The following is a 25,248-nucleotide window of genomic DNA, read 5'->3' on the forward strand; positions in this document are numbered from 1 at the left end:
ACCTGTTTTCAGGAAATGCAGAAATGTAAAATAAGTTGAGGTTCAGCTCTGGTTTTATGATACAGATCTGCTCAATTGTTAAGTCATGATTGTTTTGTTCATTGCTGTATCTATCTATAGTGCTTATGTAATAGGTGCTTGATATATATTTACTGAAATGAACTGATTTTTCTGTTAAGAACTTTAAATGGTAAAAACTCAAATTCTATAGTTTTCTCACTTCCATTTACCATAAATAAGTTTCTGATTATTTCACTGGCTGTATGTCATAATAAATGATATCTTTGTTTAGATATGGTTCTTAAGAATTTTATGCCTAGGACTTTTGTATAGGATACACCTACTTGTTTCTTGGCAGTGGCATTGCTCAGTTGGAAAGTTGTAAGTGTCCTACTTTTGATAATGTGTACTCTGGATATTTGCATAAATGTCTCCATTTATTAGGCTGTGTTGAAAACAAAGAAGACCTTTATAGTAATGAAAATATATTTATAATGGTTCAATACCATCTTGGATTTGGCCCTTGTCTGCTTTTCCACCTCATCTCCTCCTTTTTTCAGCCCTCATTGTGTTCCAGGTGTACCTCTTTCAGTGCTTCAAACATGTGAAGCTTATCTTGTTCCTTATGTCTAGAACACTTGTTTCCTCAGCTGTTCGATTGACTGAAGAGGTCTTCAAGGTCTCACCTATGTTACTTCAGCAAGACCTTCTATGACTCTCTCATCCAGGGCAGTTCCCTTTCCCCTAGTCATGCTTTTTCATGACCCTGTTTTATTTTCCTGAAAGCGTTCATCACTGTTCGAAACTCTTGCTTGCTTGTGTTTATGAACTGCCTCCCACCTGCTAGAACATAGGTTCCATGAAAGCAGGGGCCCTGCCAATCTTGCTGCTTCTGTTACCCTGGAGTCTAGAATAGTATAGATGCTCATTAACTCTTGTTAAATGAATAAATGGATATCAGTGATGTGTTGTATTTACATGTTATCCCATTTTGAGCCTTAGAGCCACCTGTAAAGTAGATGGGGCAGATCTTAAGAAGCTGGTACCTGGAGAGTTCCAACAACTTTTGCAGAGTCACAGGACTGCAGGACCAGAACCCCAGTCTAGACCTTCTGTCTTCGTCTCTACTCTTTCTTCATCAAGCTGTCTTTGAAATGTCTCTAAAATATCAATAGATTTGGATTCTAGGCCAGATAGTTTCCTTGAGTCCATCTCTGGGGAGGTCCCATCACCAGTAAAGCTCTGGTTCTACGTATATTATATGATATACAATAAGTGCCTAGCATCATGCTTGACATATAATAGCTACTTAGTAAAGACTAGTTTTTCCTCCTCTCCTTGCTCAGGTGGAAACAGAAATAGTTTGCAGACAGTTGAGAGCTAGGAGTGATTAGGGGGAAGATAGAACAGAATTTTGTGTTCATTTATTGTATTCTCTTTTCCATAGTCAAATGTTGGGGATGGTTTTCAACATCCATTGCTTTTCCCCCAGACTTGTGTTATAATAGACCCTATGTCATAATGGCACTTTAGTGTATTGTTCTACATTATTAGTATTGGATTTACTGCATATTCACTTGGCTCCCAAATCCATATTTCTAAAGATCTCTGAATGTTAGCTCCTATCTTCGACTCCTTTTGGCCTCCATCTTCAGTTGCTTTGGAGCTCTCTGTGAGGTCATGATACCTTCATCCTTAGTGCACTTAGGTGGAATATTGTCTCCAAAGGATACTGTAGAATGAATTCAAGACAAGGGAGAGGATTGGGTTAAAAGACTTCTAGGCCCCTTTCAACTCACAGTTTATTCTGTAATTATTTTCTGAATGTACCACATACAGTGTTTGCTTGCATTGTGATTATTCATGAACATTCTGTTTCACAAAGTAGATCAAATCTCCTGGAGGTCACAGACTGTATGTCTTTATATCCCCTTAGTTCCCAGTGTATTTCTCTTGGGTAGTTGTTTGACAAATATTAATTTTTTGATGTTCCTTTTAAAAGGTATTCTTTTGAGATTTTGGCGAGGATTTTTTTTTTGTTTATTTTATATCTTAATAAAGGTTTTATTAACTTAATTAACTCTTTTTTTTGTGTGTTTGTTTTTTTCAGACAGGGTCTCTCTCTATCACCCAGGGTGGAGTGCAGTAGCATGATCTCAGCTCACTGCAACCTCCACCTCCTGGGCTCAGGTGATCCTCTTACCTCAGCCTCCCAAGGAGCTGGGACTACAGGCATGAACCACCATGCCTGACTAATTTTTGTATTTTTTGTAGAGACAGGGTTTCACCATGTTACTCAGGCTGGCCTCGAATTCCTGACCTCAAGCAATCCGCCCATCTCGGCCTCCCAAAGTGCTGGGATTACAGGCGTGAGCCACTGTGCCCAGCCTAATTAACTCTTTTCTTTCTGAGGAAGCTCTTTTGTCTTAGCTTTTTGCTAATTCATTGTGATTGGTTCAGATTGATGGGCATTGGGCAGTACAGGAGTCAACAGCCCTCAGAGAATATGCCAGAGATGGCATGTTGTTACTGCCCTTCTTGCTGTCTCCGAGGAAGCACTGCCAGGCCAACAGCAGAGATGGTTGGTTTCTTTCCTGTTTAGGATTTTGCAGTCTTTAAGCTATTGTGATATTTGCTGAATAGTTAGTTGTTTAAATGCTTTTGTATCTATTTGTTACCATTGTGCTTGGCACATAGAAGATGCTCAGCAAATGTTTGTTGAATAAATGGATCCTTCTGTTTGGCACTTTGGGAGGCTGAGGCGGGCGGATCATCTAAGGTCAGGGGTTCGAGACCAGCCTGACCAACACAGAGAAACCCCGTCTCTACTAAAAATACAAAATTAGATAGGCATGGTGGCACATGCCTGTAATCCCAGCTACTTGGGAGGCTGAGGCAGGAGAATCGCTTGAACCTGAGGCGGGGTTTGCAGTGAGCCGAGATCGCGCCATTGTACTCCAGCCTGGGCAACAATAGCGAAACTCCATCTCAAAAAAAAGAAAAAAATGATTAAAAAGAGTGTTTTCCCCCAAATATTAGATAAACTGTTCTTATGCCCTTTTTCTGTGCTTCTTTCTAACTCCTGAATACGCCAGATCACCTGTCCAATAAAACTTTATGCAATGATGATAATATTCTACGTATTGTTCAGTACAGTTGCCACTGGCCACGTGGCCATTGAGCACTTGAAAGGTGGTTCAGTTCTACTGCAGAACTGAGTTTTAAATTTTGTTTAATTTTAATTTAAATAGCCATGTGAGGCTAGTAGATATATTAGACAGCACAGTTTTAGATGCTTCTGAAAAGCTTTCTTTTTTTTTTTTTTTGAGATGGAGTCTTGCTCTTGTTGCCCAGGTTGGAGTGCAGTGGCACGATCTTAGCTCACTTCAGCCTCTGCCTCCCAGGTTGAAACGATTCTCTTGTTTCAGCCTCCTGAGCAGCTGGGACTACAGGTGCCCACCACCATGCCCAGCTAATTTTTGTATATTTTGTAGAGACGGGGTTTCGCCACATTGGCCAGCCTGGTCTCAAACTCCTGACCTCCAGTGATCTGCCCACCTCAGCCTCCCAAAGTGCTGGGATTATAGGTGTGAGCTGCCATGTCTGGCCGGAAAGGTTTCTTATAATCATTAACAGGATTCCCCTTTTTCTTTTTTTAAAAGTAGTTTGGGCCCAGTGCAGTGGCTCATGCTTATAATCTTAGCACTTTGGTAGACTGAGGTAGGTGGATTGCTTGAGCCTAGGAGTTCAAGACCGCCTAGGCAACGTGGCAAAACCCCATCTCTACCAAAAAATAAAAAAATTACCTGGGTATGGTGGTGTGTACCTGTAGTCCCAATACTTGGGAGGCTGAGGTGAGAGGATTGCTTAAGCCTCAGAGGCGGAGGTTTCAGTCAGCCAAAATTGTGCCACTCCAGCTTGGGTGACAGAGTTGAGACCCTGTCTCAAAGGAAAAACGAATTATTTTGAGCTGAGTGTGGTGGCCCATACCTATATCCCAGTACTTTGGGAGGCTGAGGCAGGAGGATCATGTAAGCCCAAGAGCTAGAGATCAGCCTGGGCAAGATGATGGGACTCCATCTCTACCAAAAAAAAAAAAAAAAAAAAAAACAACTTAATAAATAAAATAAATAAATAAATAAATAATAAAATAAAAAAATTAGCTGGGCATGGTGGTGCATACATGTAGTTCCCTGCTAGTTGGGAGGCTGAGGCAGGGGGACTCCTTGAGCCCAGGAATTTGAGATTCTGGTGAACTATGACTGCACCACTGCACTCCAGCCTGGGCGACACAGTGAGAACCCAATCTCAAGAAAACAACAACAACAAAAACTAAATAAAAAACTTTGTGCTTTTTTTTTTTTTTTAAATGCCACTAGTCTCATTATAAATCCATATAATAGCTTTTTGTATGGTTGTCTTAGCCTCTTTGATATGTAATAATAAATTTCAGAAAGCAGGGACCTCATGTGGTTCATGTTTGTAATCTCCATAGTCATTGTATCGTGATTTGCTTTGACTTGGCAAACAAACAATGTAATGTATGTTTAGTATGGCATATATATATACGTATCCAAATCTAAGTTTCTGGCTGTAAGACTCACTGTTACTTTACATTTACAAAAAATAGTTAAACACTCTGATTAAACTGAACGTAAGTCCTGGGCAATAGTCTTATGAGCTGTGATTCAATTTTACTAACCTCTTGTTACTTTGGAGTTTCTTCAGTCCATTCCAAGATATTTAGCAGTCTTTCCTTCCTTCAGGTGCATTATTTTCCGTGTGATAAGGAATCCTATTAGCAGTAAAACATTTACTTCCTTAAGTCCTTTAAAGAGGTTGGATGAAGTCATTTCTCCAGTGACAGATATTTGCTTCTCTAATACCAAATTCATGCCTCCTTGCTCTGTTTCTGTGCTTTTTGCCTACACAAAATCTTAATACTTTTTATTGAAATTTGACATTTATAGAAGAGTTTATAGATTATGAGTATACAGCATGTTGAATTATCTCAAACTGAATACACCTGTGTAACCAGCATCCAGATCAACAAATAGAATATTTCCAGTGCCTAAGAAGCCCTCTCATGCCCTTTCTAGTCACTGTTACTTTCCTGACTTTTAACACCATAGGCTAATGTTACCTGTTTTTGTATAAATGAAATAATATAGTATGCACTCTTTTGTGTCCGATTGCCATGTTTCAACTTTATATAGTAAGATTCATTTATTTTGTGGGACATAGTTGTGGTTTGTTTGCTTTATAATATTCCATTATATGAAATCACAGAAAAATAAATGTATGGATGTATTTCTGTTGAGTATACATCTCGGAGTGGAATTGCTAGGAATATGCATATGGCCAGCTAAAGCTGCTAAATAGTTTTCCAAAATTGTTTGATTTATACTCTCACCCTCAGTCTGTAAGAGTTCTGTTTACATGGTTGTGAACACTTGATTTTTAAAAAAAGTTTTGAATTTAAATTGTTAAATATTACCAAATTTTTTTTCAATATAAATCAAGAGAAATATTTTAAATGGCAATTAAACTCAGCACATGTAGTGCCAACATTGTGCCTAACTTAATATCAAACAGGGCTACTTTTAAGGGTGTGCATGTAGATACAATGACACTGGATGACTGCCACCTGGTGGTCAAAGATTGTAGGACTTTATTGATTTTACTATTTCTAAAACCAGAATTCATCTTACAATGTGAAAAAACATGCATGTTAGAACTGGTAAGTGGGCTCTGTTGGATGGTAATAAATAGAACAGAGTAAACTGAAGCAGAATAAGGGAGTACCTGCCAGGGGGGATTGCGGTTTTTCTGCAGCAGTCACATAGGAGATGTCACTTGAGCAGACACCTGACAAAAGTGAGGGAACAAGCTATATAGCTATTTCAGGAATACTGTTCCAGGACAAGAAACAGGAAAGTAGAAAGACAGGAGTGTACTTGATGTGTTCAAAAAATGGCTAAGAAGTTAGTAAGGCTGGAGTGCAGTGAGCAGAGGTGATTTGAGATGTTGCTATGCACGTATAATAGAGAGACAGGTGCAAGGGAATTGAGGATCAGGACAGCAGAGGGAATGGCCTGGAGCAATAGGAGATGATGGTCAAGGGCTAAGGAGCATGAGAATGAGAATTAGATATTGGAAGGCATAGCATTACAAGTAATGCAAAATGGGGCACATCTGGTGGACCAGGACCCTCACCTTATTCATGATATATTTAGCATAGAACAATTCATGGTGAATGTAAAGCTCAGTGTTAATGTCTCTGGCTTCAGCTAGCCGTGCCCTCCAAATCATCTCTTCTTGGGTTCAGGGAGAGGTTAGATCCTTGATATTATTGAAGGGTCGTTGAGTTAATTAATAACTAAAATTGTTGAAGCAATAACAACCAAAGTGACTAAATTCTCTAAAAGTTGGTTTTTCATGTTTATAAAAGAGAATAATTATGTCATGAACCCACATCTGCCTTTAACAGTTATAAAGTTAATCTAATCATTGGTTATTTTCCCAAAAAGGAATTTTTAACTTTTATTAGAATATTAAAAATCTCGTGGTGGGAGTATATTGATAGCTAATTTGTGTGTGTTTTGAAATGTCTCTGTACATGGATTTTTTTTTAACTAAAGAAGAGGTATCAGTTATAAGTACCCACCTATGATTGAAGTAGCGTGTTGGACATGTCATACATTATTTCTCATCCTGATAACAGCAATCCAAGCTAAGAGATATGCTAAGAGATATGCTTGTTTTACAGCTGAGGAACCAGGTTCAGCAGGTAGAGGAACTTGATCTAGGTCACACAGCTAGTAACTGGTAAAACCAGTGTTTCAGAGCCCTGCTGTTTTGCAGCCTCCCTTATATCCCGCTTCCTTCCACTCTGTTAGCTAGAGGGCTTACAGAGGTCAGTGATAGGCTTTATCATTGAATAAACAAGTTCTAGAGTGTGCATTTTAGGGAAAGCATGTGGCATAATTTATCAGAACTATAAAGTTCTGTTGAGATTGTGACTGAGCTGTTTTTAAATCTTTGGGAAAAAACTGGCTAAACAGTACAAATACTTTTTATGAGTTACTGGTCTGAGTGCTTCTCAAACCAACTTTGTGTTTCAGTTGAATTATGATTGAATGAATTAACAATCTGTGTGCGTGTGTGTGTGTGTGTAGCTTATGTCAGATTATGTTACTGTCTTTTAAACTGCATCATCTTCAAGGTTTTCCAAGTTCTGTCTGGTTAACCACATGATTTGAAGGGAGACAGAGATAATCAACACATGGAATTATATATAGTACCAGGGAAGAACAGGATGCCATGAAAACATGTAAAAGTTTTATTTATCTTAGTTTGGAGGGAGAAGTTAGGAAAGGTTTCTAACAGTTAGTAATTTCTAAATTGAGATAGGAAGTCTGAATAAAAGTGAATGGGACAGGGAAAGAGAGTTTATTGTATTACGACTAATGGTAAAATCAGTATGCTATTCCAGTGAGATGTGTTGTATGGTTTCAGAAAGTTAGAACACCTTTTATGAGTTCTTGATTGTGTTCTTGTAACCATACATTTGTTATCAAGCAACATTATAGTAATAATGATTTTAGGTCCTCTTGTGGGTACATAGTAGACAGTGAACTTTTCAGAACTTATAAATATCCTGATATTCTGCAATTGTGCTTTGCAGTGAATATGGTGGTACAGGTCCCTGGATGATAATAGTACTTGTTTAATTTGTTCATGTAGAAATTGGGCCGGTATGTGTAGATTAAATATAAATAAAAAAACCATCTGGGCCTATAAAAATGGTAGGCTGTGAAATCTTTGAATGTGTGGCGGGCTGTATCTGCCTGTATTTGAATGTACCAACTTAGGAATTACTGCTCACTGTCTGGCAACTATTTTGTAATAGTATAAAGGAAGGTCTTTGTAATCAGAAGATTGACAATAGCTCTACTGTATTAGTGTTATATTGGCTTAGAAAGAACACCCAGGTCATCTATTCAATCACATGAAATAACTTCAAAAAACTTCCCTGTCCTCCAGAGGCATTTGATTTTGAATGAAGTATTTAAGAATATTTGCTACAACAACCCCCAAGAGTATCTATCCCTCTTCCTTGCCATGCATTATGCCCCTTCAGATACATTCACCAAGTCTCATTTTTTTCACTTTGAAAGGAGGTATTATTTTCTGCTTTTTCTGATACTTTATCACTCTAATAGTAATAGGAAATTATGCTACTTCATATTTTAGAATATATTTACTTTTATTGAAAGGCAGTCTTACACAAAGGGGAGTAAATGACTACCTTTTAAGGTATAAATTGAAGACCAGGAAGGTTTAGGCTTTAGGATATACATCAGGAAGAGATGACTTCATTTGATTTATTTCAGTGGGGCACCTCCTGTTTTTTCCCTTGTTGGATCTTTTAAAAAAATAGTTTCATTACTTTTCATTGAGATATAGCACACATCTAGTAAATACACAAATAATAGCCTTATGACTTTTCAAAAGGAACTGATCAATGAAACACGATCATCTCTTGCTTTTCTTTCTTTCTTTTATTTATTTATTTTTTGAGATGGAGTTTCACTCTTGTCGCTCAGGCTGGAGAACAATGGTGTGATCCCGGCTCACTGCAACCTCCGCCTTTCAGGTACAAGCGATTCTTCTGTCTCAGCATTCTAGGTAGCTGGGATTACAGGCATGTGCCACCATGCCTGGCTATTTTTTTGTATTTTGTAGAGACAGAGTTTCATCGTAACATGTTAGTCAGGCTGGTCACGAACTCCTGACCTCAGGTGATCCGCCTGCCTCGACCTCCGAAAGTGCTGGGATTACAAGCATACGCCACTGCACCCGGCCTATCTCTTGCTTTTCAATCACTACCTTTTCCCAAAGAGAACCTCTCTTCTGACTTCTAACACCATGGCATGTGCCCCCCCCCTTTTTTTTTTGGAGACAGAGTCTCACTCTGGTTGCCCTGGCTGGAGTGCAGTGGTGGGATCTTGGCTCACTGCAACCTCCACCTCCCAGGTTCAAGTGATTCTCCCACCTCAGCCTCCCAGGTAGCTGGGATTACAAGTGTGCACCACCATACCAGTTTAATTTTTTTTTGTATTTTTAGTAGAGACAGGGTTTCACGGTGTTGGCCAGATTGGTCTTGAACTCCTGACCTCAAGTGATCTGCCCACCTCGGCCTCCCAAAGTGCTGGGATTACAGGCACGAGCCACTGCGCCCGGCTTGCATCTGCTTTTTGCTCAGCATAATGTTTGTGAGATTTGTTCATGTTGTATATAGTAGCTCACTAATTCTAATGAACATATGTGTGCATTTCTCTGAGGTATGTACTTAGAAGTGGAATTAAGTGCTGGGTTATAGGTTATGTTCAGCTTTTGTAGATACTGCTAAATAATTTTCCCAAGCGTTTGTACCAGTTGCATCCTTACCAGCAGTGTGAGATTTTTAGTTGCTCTATCCTTGTCCAGACTTGGTATTATCCATCTTTTAAATTTTAGCCATTCTGGTGGGATTATGGTATTATGTTGTGGTTTTAGTTTAGTTTAATATATGGTATTATGGTATTTATGTTGTGGAGCACTTGTTCTGGAAAATCATGCCAGTTAATGCCAATTAAGAATAAACAAATCCCGAACAAGTATTGGAGGCTTTTTAAAAAAGTTGATGGGATATATTTGATCTAACTTGATAGTTAAGAAGCCCTTTTTCATCTTCTTTTTGACTATTCAAGGATAAATGGAGTTGGTGATCTGTTGAATTCCAGTTTAGTAAAATGTTACCATTTGAGTTTTTCATATCCATGTTGTCTTTTAATGGATTTCCTTCCTCTCCCCTTTCTTAAATAAGGGAAGATTATTCAACCTTTTCTCATCAACTCAAGGTTATCATGAGGAACAGTAATGATTATATTACACTTGACCTTCAGGGGCTTTGTGGGACATAAGGCCCCATTATTCAGTCCCCACAACATGGCCTTCCTCATATACAAAAGTGATCTAATGCTGCCATGTTTTAAAATTTTATTTATTTATTTATGAGATGGAGTCTTTCTCTGTCGCCCAGACTGGAGTGCAGTGGTGTGATCTCGGCTCACTGTAACCTCTGTCTCCCAGGTTCAAGTGATTCTCCTGCCTTAGCCTCCTGAGTAGCTGGGACTACAGGCACATGCCACCACGCCCAGCTAATTTTTGTATTTTTTAGTAGAGATGGGGTTTCACTATATTGGCCAGCCTGGTCTCGAACTCCTTACCTTGTGATCTGCCCGCCTCAGCCTCCCAAAGTGCTAGGATTACAGGCATGAGCCTCCGTGCCCGGCCTGCTGCCATGATTTTCAGATATTGATTTTGTCTTCCTGTTCCAGATACTGACTTTGTCTTCCTGTTCCAGGTATAACCAACCATGTGATCTTAGACAAGTGACTTCATAATTCTTAGCATCAGCTTCTGAAAAATTGGGATAATGCTGTCTGTTTTATAGGATTCTTGAGTTTCGTGAAGATTAAGTAAGAATATATAGTCAAATGAGTAGTATAGTACCTGGCACACTGAACCTTTGGTAATGGTGCTGGATATTGTAGAGGATAAATACACTGGTAGAAATCCCTGCCTTTGAGGAGCTCACGTTCTGGAGGGGAAGACAGGCAAAAAAATCAGTGATGGTGATGTGTCATGCCAGGTGCCATAAGAAAGTTAACCACTCACAGGTTCCTATGGGAGCATAGAGGAGCAGCAGCCAGCCCCAAGGACATCAGTGAACACACAGCTTTCATTGTTCCCCCTTTCTTGTAATAATTATACCAGTAGTAAAAATGAGTAAAATGGTTTTTATTCTCTGTTTATAAAGCATGATTCATATTAGGTGAGAAAGCGAATCACTTTTTCCAAATGAATCTTAAGCTGTGCTTTCTGGTCTTGGACTTAAATTTAATATTTTCAACCCCAAAGTGATTAGGTCTTCTTGCAGCAAAGTGCCAGGAATAGGTATATATATATATATATTTATTCTGCAGATATTTGAATACTTACTTTGTCTCCAGGTTACTGTATTATCTACTTGGGAAAGCAATAGCAAAAAAAGCCCCATCCTCACAGTGGGTGGAAGGGAGAGAAGGCTGACAGTTAAGAGGAGAACTGGGAAGGCTTCTGAGGAAGAGATGTTTGAACTGAAACCTAGTGGTTACAGAAACGTTAACCAGGAAAAGAATGGGTGGGGGTAGAGGCAGGGAGGGGCTCCCACCAGAGGCTGTCAGCTTCCTTATTTCAGAACTAGAGGTGGACTAGGCAAATTCAAAGGTCCCTTTTATTGCTTTTATTCCTAGGATATGTAAGCTAGAGGAAGCCCTCATTTTGTCTCTATGTTGTATGCAGCTTGCTTGTTTGTCCTGTAGTTCATGTTAAATTAAATCAGTTATAGTGCTCACCATGCAGTAAATGGCTCACAAATGATGCCATTACTCATATAAGGTAGAGTTGGTGAAGGGTACTCAGTTCCAGGGGAGCAGGCACATCCTCAGGCTGCAGGCTAGAAGGCTTTTCCCCAGCATTCCTAGCTACAGGTTTCTCAGTGTCCTTGGTGGACAGTTGGGTGAACCAGCGGAGGGCCAGTTCCTTCTTAGCTAATCTGTAGTGAATGCTTCGTTCTTGTAGTAATGGTCTATGCTTTGCTAGTATGTTTAGTCGGTTGTTTTGTCTCAGCCCTCATCAGCGGTAGAATCTGGTGATGGAGCAGCAAGAGCTAGTGTGAGACCTATGGAGTCTCCCCAGTTCCTTTCTCCTGGAGAATAGGGCATAGGCAGAGGGCAGAGTTCTTTCTTCCTGTTTCTGCCTCTGGCTGTGAGATCTAAAATAAGGAAATTGCTGACCCTCTCTTTAGCTCCGCTTTGTTCTAAATTCTGTCTTTTGTAATTTGGTAGAAAGAAAAAGAAAAGAAAAACACACACAAAATGAACACTAGACAAATTCTAGAGAACTAGATTGAAATTCTGATACTATTTTTACCAAGTGACCTTAGGCAAGAAGACTCAGCTTCTGTGTTTTATTGATTTTATTGATTTTTAATGTTTTCACAATTTAACATTCCTGCACAATCTAGATGCATCTTAAAATCAGTTCTTTTTAAGTTGTATATAAAGTTATGATGCATTTTATGATTGGTGATGTCTTGGATTTGATGAAATACGGTATTTTGTCTTAACTATTGGAATTAACAGATTGTCTTATTTACTTCATGTGGATTTATTGTTAGGATTAACAAGGCTAATTTATTCAGCAGATTAAATATTTGTATGTGCCAGAATAAGCATTCTCTATGCCCTTTTTATCTATTATTAATACTTTATATAGTGACTGTCGCTAGTAAGTATTAAAATAGTAGCTATTGCTATAATTAGTTTTTTATTACTGTTCTGTTCAAGCTTCATAAAAACCCTGTGAGGTGATAGTTTTATAACTGATGATTCTGAGACACAGGGAATTATGTAATTCAACAGCATGGTTCATTATAGCACTTTCCTCTCTCCCACTCTGCCTGTCTTCATTTGCCAGAGGAAAGGCTGAAGCTACGTGATCCTTCAAAGCTATTCCACAAGCCAGTGGTTCTGTTCGGGTGACGGTCTGCTGCTGTTCCGAAGCCCATCCACATTTCTAGTGATTACTCCTATGTCTGCATAGCTTAGTGGTCGCCCAGTGATTGGCGACTTTATGCTTAGATACCTCAAGCCAGTGTCTTCTGCCAGTAGATTGTGAATTTTATCCAGTTTTACTATTGCTTTTTGGGGGAAAAATTTGCTGAGCTACTCATTTTATCACTTCAGACATCCTACCCCTCCTTTAGATTTACTCTTGTAGGTACCATTTATTTGCTCTTCATTCATTCTTGCAGCAAAAATGTTCTGAGTTTACTTTGCCTAAAGTGCATCCTTTAGGATTTTCTTTAGTGAGCATATGTTAGTGTTATACTCCCAAGTTTTTTTTGTCTGAGCATGCATTCATTTTACTCTGATTTGTGAAGAATATTTTAATTAGGTGGATATCTTGGTTGTCAGTTATTTGGTTTTATGTGTTCTGATGTGGATTTATTTATCTTGCTTAGGACCTGTTAGGTATTTAAACTTGTGAATTAGTTTTTTTTTTTTTTTTAAATCAGTCTAGGAAATTGCTACTTATCTCTTTAAATAATTCCTTGCCTTCTTCCTTAATCCATTGTCTCTCTCTGGACTGCTTGCTAAATGCATATCAGATCTTTTTACTCTGTCATCCATGTTTTTAAACCTTGTTTTTTTTTTTTTTTTTTATATTGTTCTTTTTGTCTCTGCTGCATTCTGTGTAATTTCTTCTTCCAAGGAAGGTTCTCCTCTTACCCGTCATGGCAACCTTCCCTACAGACATTTGTGGGTAGGGATTTGGTGGATTTAGTTTCACTTGTGCTGTTTAGGGGTATAGCCCTTTTGTGGTTCCAGCTCAGTGTGGAGAGGGACATTTTTTAGTCATGGGTGGGACCTGGGCCTGGCTCTTGAATTATGTCCTTGCTTCCTTTAAGAATGCCAAAACTGGCCACGTGCAGTGGCTTACCCCTGTAATCCTAGCATTTTGGGAGGCTGAGGTGGGAGCATTGCTTGAGCCTAGGAGTTTGAGACTGGTGCGGGCAACATAGTGAGACCCTGTCTCTACCCCAAAAAGAAAACCAAAGCCACGGCTTTGTATAGATCTGTCATGACTTCACAACAAAGACCTCTGGATCTCCACTTATCTCTCTGGGCTCTTTCTTCCTTGACTTGGAAATTCTTTGATGTTAAGGGTGATTATTATTATTATTTAAAAAATATTTTAGCTGACATTTTAGTTTTCAATGAAAGGATTGTCCCGTCATTATCAGAAATGGATGGCTCCCTTCCATTCACCCTTGGGCCATATAGTCTTTTATATTTACCCACATATTTACGATCGCCAGTGGTCTCCATTCCTTCGCTTAGATCCAAGTCTGTATCCAGTGTTGTTTCCCTTTAGCCTGAAGAACTGTAAGCATTTCTTGTAGTGTGGGTCAGCATAGTTACTCCCAGACCTTAATGTTGGCTTCACATTTAGATGAATCTCTGCCCCTATTTAGCAGGACTGCTAAAACAGTTATAGTGAGATACAGAGTAGAGGTCATATAAGAGTGGAATTCTGTTGATCTTAGACTGAAATTCATGCATGGCTAGCATTTAGTTTTATACAATCCAGTATAAAACTGACTGCATAAATGTGCATGCTAGGTTGTCATCGTGCTATTTGTGGTAGTATTCAGTGTCCTCTCCCACCTCACACTTTGGTCAGGAAGAAAAACTGCCACAAAGCCAAGAACAGTTAGTTAACCTTATCTGAAGACCCTTTGATTTACTGATTTACATAATACGAAAATTTGTAATTTCATAGGTTGATTTTGTTTACATTCAGCAGTGAAAGCCCTTATGTTTAATGTAGGGGAAATAAGTGAAAGTAGTTGACATATTACATTGTAGTTCATTCCTTTGATGTTATGAAAGCTCCTTAACATTTTCACTTTTCAGAGAGGGTTTCAACTCCCTGGATGATTCTCTTAATGAGAAATAATGTTCTTTCAGAGCATAAAGCTGACCTTGTTATTTTCAACTTGCAAACATTTCAATGGCCCCACTGTTGTACAGAGTGAAGTATTCCCTCCTAGTAAAAGGCATAAAAGATCCTTCAGTTCAGTTCCTTGTGTGTCTGTCCAGCTTTGTGTCCTGCCACTTTTGTATTGTGTGGTCCAGCAGTAGTCCTGAATGCCCTGACCACACCTTGGCATTTTACACCTCTGAGCCCTTTTCATACTGTGTCCCCCTTTTCCTGAAATTCCTTATTTTAATCTGGTGAAAGCCCACTTGTCTGTTAAAAGCCAGGTTTTGCAGCCTTTGTGATATCTTCCCCTGTTCGTCAGAGTTTATTTTTCCTTTCTCTGCTGCTGTGTAGCCTTATGCATAATTCTGTTATTGAACTTTGCACAAAACAGTGTAATTATTTAAATGGAGGTTTGAATCCAGCAGTAAGTTGGAGACTCTTTGAGGGCATTGTTTATGTGTTGGCTCTTAATAATCATGTATTAAATGTTGAATAAATGAATGAATTACCATATGAAACCATGTAAGTGAGAAATGGGAATATCGCTTCTTCTAATGACTGTAATAAGTAAGCAGAGAAATTCAAAAGTACCATTATCACCCTTTTTATGTTAATTGTAATGTCTTTTTGGTTTACTTAAGTTTGCAATTTAATGTATTTATGAGGTCTTTTGGTTTTGAAAAACAAAATGATTTGCCACCTAATTGAAATAATTGTAAACAAGTAGAGTTGTCCTAAAGCCTGTTTTCATTTTCATGAGCAGAATCCCACGTGGCGAAGTCTCGATTTTGGAATTATGCCAGACCGTCTTGATACATCTGTGTCTTGTTTCGTGGTGAAGATATGGGGTGGAAAGGAGAACATCTACCAGCTGTTGATTGAATGGAAAGTCTGTTTGGATGGGCTGAAATACTTGGGTCAGCAGGTAATTTTTAGACTGTGGTTTCAAGTAGTTGTCATCTCCAAATTAACCTGTCTAACCTTTCTGTTTCTACATTTCCTATTATAAAGAGAGACTTATGACTGTTTACTTATATCACTGAGAGAGACCTTGATGATCATTTACATATGTTATTGTTTACTTATGTTACTTATGTTGTTATGTTTGAATCATTGCCTAGTTTAAAAAATACCTTTATCTGAAGAAATTTATGAAGACAGATTTGTGTGTGTGTTTAGGAAAGAATGTGCTTTCTCATAGCATTTTGCTTTTTCTGTCTTACTGGATGTCCTCACCTAGAATCTGAAAATTAAGTTGAAATATGGAATATCATGTTAAATACCTCTCTTTTGACTAGTAGGGTTATTCCAAGAATAAGAACAACTACTATTTATTGAGCACAGGATGACGCGCCTGGATTATATGCTGCTGCTGGTTCTCCACCTTTGCTGTACCCATGACTGATGTAGCTAATCTACTACAGTTTCTTTTCTTTTTTTTTTTTTTTGAGACAGAGTTTCACTCTTGTTTCCCAGGCTGGAGTGCAATGGTGCGATCTTGGCTCACCACAACCTCCGCCTCCCAAGTTCAAGCGATTCTCCTGCCTCAGCCTCCCAAGTAGCTGGGATTACAGGCACGCGCCACCATGCCTAGCTAATTTTTTGTATTTTAGTAGAGACAGGGTTTCTCCATGTTGGCCAGGCTGGTCTCGAACTCCTGACCTCAGGTGATTCGCCTGCCTCGGCCTCCCAAAGTGCTGGGGTTATAGATGTGAGCCACTGTGCTTGGCCTCTACAGTTATCTTTTAACTGGGCTCAAAAGTAGCTCCATAATATTTTCTTTCTTCCTTTCTTTTATTTACTTCTTTTTTTTTTTTTTTTTTTTTTTTTAAATTAAAGATAGGGTCTCGCCCTGGTGCCTAGGCTGGAGTGCAGTGGTGTGATCATAGCTGTGTAGCCTCGAACTCCTGGGCTCAAGCGATCCTTTCTGCCTCAGCCTGAATCCCGCAATACCTCCTGCCTCAGCAAGTAGCTGGGACTACAGGCAGGCACCACCATGCCCAGCTAATTTTTAATTTTGTTTTTTGTAGAGATGGGTGTGAAAATGTGAGACAGGTCTCAGTTAATTTAGGAAGTTTATTTTGCCAAGATAGGATGCACCCGTGACACAGCCCCAGGAAGACATGTGCCCAAGGTGGTCAGGGCACAGCTTGGTTTTATACATTTTAAGGAAACATGAGACATCAATCAATATGTGTAAGAAGTACATTGGTTCAGTCTGGAAAGGCAGGACAACTTGAAACAAAAGCAGGAAGACTCAAAGCAGGGAGGGAGCTTCCAGGTTACAGATAGGTGATACACAAATGGTTGCGTTCTTTTGAGTTTCTTATTAGCCCTTCCAAAGGAGGCAAATCAGATATGCATCTATCTCAGTGAGCAGAGGGGTGACTTTGAATAGAATGGGAGGCAGGGTGCCCTAAGCAGTTTCCAGCTTGAGTTTTCCTTAATGATCCTTAATTTCCAAAATCCTTAATGATTTTGGGGGCCCAAGATGTTTTCCTTTCACATGGGGTTTTGCTATGTTTCACAACCCGGGCTGGTTGTGAACTCCTAGGCTCAACCAGTCCTCCTGCCTTGGCCTCCTGAAGTGCTGGGATTACAGGCATAAGCCACCGCTCGAGGCCTTCGGAATCCTTTCTAACAGTGTTCCAGGACAAATCTAGGAATCTGTCAGAATTGCAAATGAAATGAAACCTATTTGCTATCATCAGATATAGATTATTATAATTAATATTTATAGCAACCTTGTGAAGGTTGATATTATTGCCCTTATTTTCCAGATGAAAAAAATTGAGACTCCGAGACTTTAATAAATGATTCAAGATCACACAGCTGGAGCTAAAATTTAAATTCAAGTCTGGCTGATTTAAAAATTCATTCTTTTTGTCCTGTACTGCACTGGTATATACATGTGGTCCTTGGTAACCCACCACCCCACCTTGGAATGAATCCTGTTTCTACTTTGTTATGCCTCTGGTACTACTATTAAAGGTAACCATGAAATATTAGTCATGGATTATCTATAAACATCTTGATGCTTTCTTCATATTTATTCAATATATTACTTTCTGAGATGTTTCTTACTAAAGAAACAATTTCATTCGCATTTTTTCAGATTAAAAATCTGAAAATCTGGGCCAGGTGTAGTGGCTCATGCCTGTAACCTTGGGAGCACTTTGGAAGGCTGAGGCGGAAGGATCACTTGAAGCCAGGAGTTTGAGACTGTTGGAACCGAACTGTCGATTCCCTCCTGGGCAGGGGTCGCCGCGAAGGATCACCGACACGAGATTCACAGCAGAGAGTTATTTATTACTAGCGCGCTAGGGTCCCAAGCTCTAAGTTGGCCCTGGGACCCCGAGTGCTTGTTACAGGTTGTTTATATAGGCAAACACAAGTTCAAACACAGCTTAGGGCACGAAATTCAAACAAAGCTTTAGGCGAGTGGTAATTGGGTCTGTCTATGGCCTGAGCAAGGTATCTTATTCTGATTGGTTGGGGCGGGACCTTAGGAGGTTCTTTCCTGGAATTGCTGATTCCGGGAACATCGGGGACATTGAGTCAGGGTGGGACCCCATGAGGTTATCAGGGTGGGACCTCATGAGGCTATCAGGGTGGGACCTCATGAGGCTATCAGGGTGGGACCCCATGAGGCTATTTCCCGGAATTGTCTTTCTGTTTGGGTTCTGGGAACATCGGGGGGCTATCTGTGGCCATCTGGGGTTTAAGTTTCATGATGGCCAAGCTTTCTAAATTTTATGAGGCTTAGGAATTATGAGGCCTAGTTTCAAGACCAGCCTGGCCAACATGGTGAAACCCTGTCTCTACTAAAAATACAAAAATTAGCTGGGCGCAGTGGCACGTGCCTGTAATCCCAGCTACTCAGGAGGCTGAGGTGGGAGAATTGCTTGAACCCGGGAGGTGGAGGTTGTAATGAGCCAACATGGCGCCACTGCACTCCAGCCTGGGTGACAGAGTGAGACTCTGTCTCAAAAAAAAAACAAAAAACTAAAACTAAAACCGAAAATCTAAAAAAACCCGAAAAATCTCTGTGCTCATTTTGCTTACCATACTTTTGATTTTTAAATTTTTTACCTGTAGTCACCATGTTGTAGTCTCTTGAACTTATTCCTCCTATTTAACTGAAATTTTGTATCCTTTGACCAGCATCTTCCCAAGCCTCCTCCCCTCCACGCAGCTTCTGCTAACCACCTTTCTGCTATTTCTATGAGTTCAACTTTTTTAGATTCCAGAGACAAGTGAGATCATGCTCTTAACATTTTTTAAATTTTGTGTCCTATAGTGACCAGAACAGTGCATATAATATATATGTTTTTTTAAACTACATTCTAAACTACAATTTAAACATCTAAAAAAATACATTTTTTTTTTCCTGTTTTAGGGATTATCTTAATTAAAACTTAGAAAATAATGACTTTTGGTTTAGGCCAGGGCCTTTGTTTTCTCTTTTGCTACCAGGTACTTGTTGCCTTTAGACTGACAAACCAGATTCCTGCACTGGAGTATATACGCTATCTTCCCACATGCCATACTTGGCTCTCTGTGGATAGACTCTGATATTAAGTACTTGTTTCTCTTCTATCTGAAAGTATCTACATTTCGTGGAGGATGGTGCTTCTTAACATTGTGGTTGCAGGGCTCTAGGCCTGAAGGGCTTTTTTGGTCAGCGAAGATGGGCTTCATCATGTTTTCCAAGTCACAGGTTCCTTTGGTGGTGGTCTTATTGACATACCCAGCTGAACTTACATCTAACCCGCCCTAATTTCAGAGAGTTGGCATTCAGGTATCTTCGTATAAAGTTAGTTATGCTTGAGTAACAAGAGACCAGGAAAAAAAAAAAAAAGGAAAGAAAAAACACTTTGGGAGGCCGAGGTGGGCGGATCATGAGGTCAGGAGATCGAGACTGCCCTGGCTAACACAGTGAAACCTCGTCTCTACTAAAAATGCAAAAAAATTAGCCAGGTGTGGTGGCAGGTGCCTGTAGTCCCAGCTACTAGGGGGGCTGAGGCAGGAGAATGGTGTGAACCCGGGAGGCGGAGTTTGCAGTGAGCCGAGATTGCGCCACTGCACTCCAGCCTTGGCGACAGAGTGACACTCCGTCTCAAAACAAAAACAAAAACAAAACATGTTTCTTAAAGCCAGATAGAAACTTAAGATCATTGTAGAAAGTCAAAACTTATCTATAAAATAGCTATAACAAGTAACATACTGCTAATAATAAGATTAGAGTTATTATTATGGAGGAACATGAGGCTAAGACGTTTTAGGATAATAGCCAGAATCAGTTAGGTTCATTGATAGATCATATACTTTCTACCAGGCGTTGTTCTTTGTGTTAAGGATCCAGAGATTTGCAGGACAAGGTTCTTAGACCTGGTATACTGATGATTGATGAATACCTTCATAGAGAGCTGTGAGAGTGGTATGAGGAAGAGATATTTAGACCAGCTTGTATAGAATCAGGGGTTAATGACTTCTGAATAAAGTATTTTTTTTAAGTTAGGTTTATTGAGGTACAATTTACATGTCATAAAATTCACCCTTTTGAAAGTGTGCAATTCATTAAATTTGAAAAATGGATAGAGTTGAGTAACCACTACCATAATAAATAAAGCTACTATGAATATTTAAATATAGGTCTTTGTGTTTCTTTTGGGTAAGTCTCCAGGAATGGAATTGATGGGTCTAATGGTAAATGTATGTTGAAATTTATAAGAAATTGCCAGTTTTGGGCCTGGCGCGGTGGCTCAAGCCTGTAATCCCAGCACTTTGGGAGGCCGAGACGGGCGGATCACGAGGTCAGGAGATCGAGACCATCCTGGCTAACACGGTGAAACCCTGTCTCTACTAAAAACTACAAAAAACTAGCCGGGCGAGGTGGCGGGCGCCTGTAGTCCCAGCTACTCGGGAGGCTGAGGCAGGAGAATGGCGTGAACCCGGGAGGCGGAGGTTGCAGTGAGCTGAGATCCGGCCACTGCACTCCAGCCTGGGCGACAGAGCAAGACTCCGTCTCAAAAAATAAAAAAATAAAATAAAATAAAATAAAAAAGGCCGGGCGCGGTGGCTCAAGCCTGTAATCCCAGCACTTTGGGAGGCCGAGATGGGCGGATCACGAGGTCAGGAGATCGAGACCATCCTGGCTAACATGGTGAAACCCCGTCTCTACTAAAAAATACAAAAAACTAGCCGGGCGAGGTGGCGGGCGCCTGTAGTCCCAGCTGCTCGGAAGGCTGAGGCAGGAGAATGGCGTGAACCCGGGAGGCGGAGCTTGCAGTGAGCTGAGATCCGGCCACTGCACTCCAGCCTGGGCGACAGAGCGAGACTCCGTCTCAAAAAAAAAAATAAAAAAATAAAAAAATAAAAAACAAAAACAAGGATTTGAAATCACTGCAGAGCAAACAAAAACAGTCCGAAATTGGAGGGGATTCACCCTTGTTATGTAGCAGGATAAGCCACAGACAAAACTCCTCAGACACCGAGTTAAAGAAGGAAGGGGTTTATTCGGCCAGGGGCATTGGCAAGACTTCTGTCTCAAGAGCAGAGCTCCTCAAGTGAGCAATTCCTGTTCCTTTTAAGGGCTCACAACTCTAAAGGGGTGCATATGAGAGGGTCGTGATTGATTGAGCAAGCAGGGAGTATGTGACTGGGGGCTGCAAGCACCGGTAATTAGATGGGAACAAAACAAGATAGGGATTTTCACAGTGCCTTTCTATACCATGTCTGTAATCTATAGATAACAGAACCCATTAGGTCAGGGGTGGATCTTTTAACTATCAGGCCCAGGGTGCAGCGCCGGGCTGTCTGCCTGTGGATTTCATTTCTGCCTTTTAGTTTTTACTTCTTCTTTCTTTGGAGGCAGAAATTGGGCATAAGACGATATGAGGGGTGGTCTCCTCCCTTAGCTAGATGGGAACCACACTGGGGAAATCTCCTTTTCTATACTTTCTTCCTGATGGTACTCCCCAGTCTGAGCAGTGTATGGAAGCTAGGACTCAGGCAGAAATCTCTAGGAAGCAGGAAGCTGCTTGAGATGTTAAAGGGTGGAATTAGGGGCTGCTAAAATGACTAGAAATGGAAGGGGAAATCCTGGAAAGAAGAGGGGCACAAAGGGGGTAAGCCCCCAAATAAGTCTATATACAGATTTGGGGGCTTACCCACTCCATGCCCCTCTTCTTTCCAAAGGTCTGGCCTGACCCTTTAACATATAAGCACAGCCAGGCACAGTGAGCTCACACCTGTAATCCCAGCACTTTGGGAGGCCGAGGCAGATCACCTGAGGTCAGGAGTTCCAGACCAGCCTGACCAATATGGAGAAACCCTGTCTCTACTAAAAATACAAAGTTAGCCAGGCGTGGTGACTCATGCCCGTAATCCCTTTAATGTACTCAGGAGGCTGAGTCAGGAGAATCGCTTGAACCTGGGAGGCAGAGGTTGCGGTGAGCCGAGATCATGCCATTGCACCCCAGCCTAGGCAACAAGAGCGAAACTCCATCTCAAAATTAAAAAAAAAAACATATAAGCAGAGTTGACTCCAAGGAGCCCAGTGGAAAGCAGTAGATAGAAAGCCAAAAGAATCGAGCAGAGATTTCAGGTGTTTTCCATCACAAGGGGATAGAATTAGAAGTTTGAGTCCAACTTAAAGGGATTTGGTAAACACCCCAGGCTTAGGCCAGGCAGTGGCTCATGCCTGTAATCCCAGCACTTTGGGAGGCAGAGGCAGGCGGATCACCTGAGGTCAGGAGTTCAAGACCAGCCTGGCCAACATGGTGATACCCCGTCTCTACTAAAAATACAAAAATTAGCCAGGCGCGGTGGCCGGCGCCTGTAATCCCAGCTACTCAGGAGGCTGAGGCAGGAGAATTGCTTGAACTCAGGAGGTGGAGGTTGCAGTGAGCCGAGATTACCCCATTGCACTCCAGTCTGGGGGACAAGAGTGAGACTTCATCTGGAAACAAACAAACAAACCAACCAGGCTTTCCACTGAAACCTCAGAAGTGTCATACCTTAACAATAAAGGCTGTTTCTCAAGTCTGGCCCAAGATTCATTGGCAAAACAAAATAGACCCAATAGCCAACAATTGGAAACAACATAAATGTCCATCATCGTGGATGAACAAAATGCCGGGACAAAACATAGTACAGGTCGACCATCCCAAATCCAAAAATCCAAAACCCAAAATGCTCCGAAGTCCAAAACTTTTTAAGCACTGACATGCAGTTCAAAAAGAATGCCCATTGGAGCCTTTTGGATTTCAGATTTTTGTGTTTAGGATGTTCAGCCAATAAGTATAATACAAACAATCCAAAATCCAAAAAAATCAAAATCCAAAGCACTTCTGGTGTCAAATAATTTGGATAAGAGATACTCAACCTTTGTGCCCATACAATGGAATAAACAGGAACTCAGCAGTAAAAAGAAATGGAATACTGATACATGCTATGACATGGATGGTCCGGAAAAGGACAGAAACAAAATATATGTTGTATGATCCAATTTACATGAAATGTGTAAAAAGGGCAAATATAGGGAGATAGAAAGTAGGTTAACAGCTTCCTGGGGCAGGGGTGAGGAGGGAAAAAATGGAGATTACCAGTTAATGGTCATGAGTCATCTTAGAGAGTGAAGAAAATATTCTAAAACTTGGTAAATCTAAAAAGAATTATTGAATTGTACACTTGAAAGTATGGATCATATGACATGCCTCATATGTAAACTATGCCTCAGTAAAGTCATATTTTTTAAAAATAAGTGACAAATATCAGTAGAGGCTGGGCACAATGGCTCACACCTATAATCCCAACACTTTGGGAGGCCAAAGTGGGAAGATTGGTTGAGCCCTGGAGTTCAAGACTAGCCTGGGCAAGATAGCAAGACCCCATCTCGGCAAAAAAATAAACAGTTAATCAATAGAAATTATGTAGACATCAAGCAGTGAATTGCGTTTTTTGTTTGTTTTTGGTTTTTTTTTTTTTTTTTTTGAAACGAAGTTTTGCCCTGTCGCCAAGCTGGAGTTCAGGGGTGTGATCTCGACTCACTGCAACCTCTGCTTGCTGGGTTCAGGCAATTCTCCTGCCTCAGCCTCCCACATAGCTGGGTTTACAGACACACGTCACCATGCCCGGCTGAGTTCTGTACTTTTAGTAGAGATGAAGTTTCACCATGTTGGCCAGGATGGGCTTGATCTCTTGACCTCGTTATCTACCCTCATTGGCCTCCCAAATTGCTGGGATTACAGGTGTGAGCCACCATGCCTGGCCCAAAGAATGAATTGTGACAATTTTTTTCAGATCATCCCAAAAGGAGTAATTGAGAGGAAGAGTCATACTTCAAATAGCAGAGGTGAACAGTCTCTTAGATTGCTTGACAACTCAATTAATGAATAAGAGTAATACAACTAAGATACTGAAAAAATTTTGATGTTTCCTGATTTTACATAAAATACCAACATTGATTAAAATAATATAAAATTCATGATAGGACACTACAGTGCGGTCCTGATTACAAACCAGTTAAAGAATAAAATAGTATTTAAGAGTAGTCATGGCGGGGCACGGTGGCTCAAGCCTGTAATCCCAGCACTTTGGGAGGCCGAGATGGGCGGATCACGAGGTCAGGAGATCGAGACCATCCTGGCTAACACGATGAAACCCCGTCTCTACTAAAAAAATACAAAAAACTAGCCGGGCGAGGTGGCGGGCGCCTGTAGTCCCAGCTACTGGGGAGGCTGAGGCAGGAGAATGGCATAAACCTAGGAGGCGGAGCTTGCAGTGAGCCGAGATCCGGCCACTGCACTCCAGCCTGGGCGACAGAGCCAGACTCCGTCTCAAAAAAAAAAAAAAAAAAAAAAAAAAAAAAAAAAAAAAGAAATTGCCAGTTTTCCAAAGTGACTATAATACCCTGCATTCCCATCAGCAATGTATAATAGTTCTATTTGTTTCACATCTTTACTAGCATTTGTGATTGTAGTCTTTTTAATTTTAACCATTCTAATGGGTTTGAGGTGGTATCTCATTGTAGTTTTAATTTGAATTTTCCTAATGACAAAATTAAATTGAGCCCTGTAAGCAAAAAAAGTCTATTTGAGATCAGTCTCTCTCTCTCTCTTTGTGTGAAGTATTTGTTCAGATCTGTTGCTTATTTTTAATTAGGTTGTTTGAATTATTGAGTTGTAGAGTTCTTTATGTATTCTGGATATAAATCAGTCCTTTATAAGATATGTTTTTTCCAATACTTTCTACCAGTTTGTGGCTTGTCTTTTCATTTTTTAATGTTGGTAAAGTCCACTATGTCAATTTTTGCTATTGTGTTGCGTGCTTTTTGTGTCTTATCTTTGCCTTACCCAAGGTCACAAATAGTTTTTCCTTTGTTTTCTTTTGTCAGTTTTCTTCTAGAAGTTTTACAGTTTTCGGTTTTACATTTACATCAAATCCATTTTGAATTTTATATGTAAAGTGCAAGGTTCATTGTTTTGCAAATGGATGAACAATTGTTCCTTGTTGCAAAGGCAATTCTTTCTCCATTGAATTACCTTGTCATCTTTGTTGAAAATCAGTAGTTGAGAATCATTTGTGCGGTTCTGTTTCTGGACT

At 40.2% G+C, this 25,248-nt stretch overlaps 1 protein-coding gene and 1 long non-coding RNA gene across 13 annotated transcripts in view; one reads left to right on the forward strand and one right to left on the reverse strand.

Moving 5' to 3' along the window:
- UVRAG (UV radiation resistance associated) overlaps nt 1-25,248 on the forward strand; it is a 329,617-nt gene that overhangs the window by 47,548 nt on the left and 256,821 nt on the right. For 9 of the 12 annotated variants that reach the window (XR_013404176.1, XR_013404177.1, XR_013404178.1 and 6 more), the window contains exon 4: nt 15,404-15,565. The exons of 1 other annotated variant lie outside the window; for it this stretch is intronic. Coding sequence is in view for 8 of the 11 variants with exons in the window: in XM_077963910.1 (XP_077820036.1) it covers nt 15,404-15,565 (162 nt within the window). In the remaining 3 variants the exon portion in view is untranslated. Of the gene's footprint in view, nt 1-15,367; nt 15,566-25,248 lie in introns of all 12 variants that reach the window. 2 more of the 12 variants (XM_077963913.1, XM_077963914.1) reach the window with 1 other exon arrangement.
- LOC144334392 (uncharacterized) lies at nt 15,646-19,515 on the reverse strand. Its single transcript, XR_013404182.1, has 2 exons — nt 18,591-19,515; nt 15,646-15,964 (listed from the first exon to the last, which is right to left on the reverse strand). It is a non-coding gene; the product is annotated as an uncharacterized LOC144334392 (long non-coding RNA).

The sequence above is a fragment of the Macaca mulatta genome, chromosome 14, assembly GCF_049350105.2.
Source record: "Macaca mulatta isolate MMU2019108-1 chromosome 14, T2T-MMU8v2.0, whole genome shotgun sequence".
NCBI lineage: Eukaryota > Metazoa > Chordata > Mammalia > Primates > Cercopithecidae > Macaca > Macaca mulatta.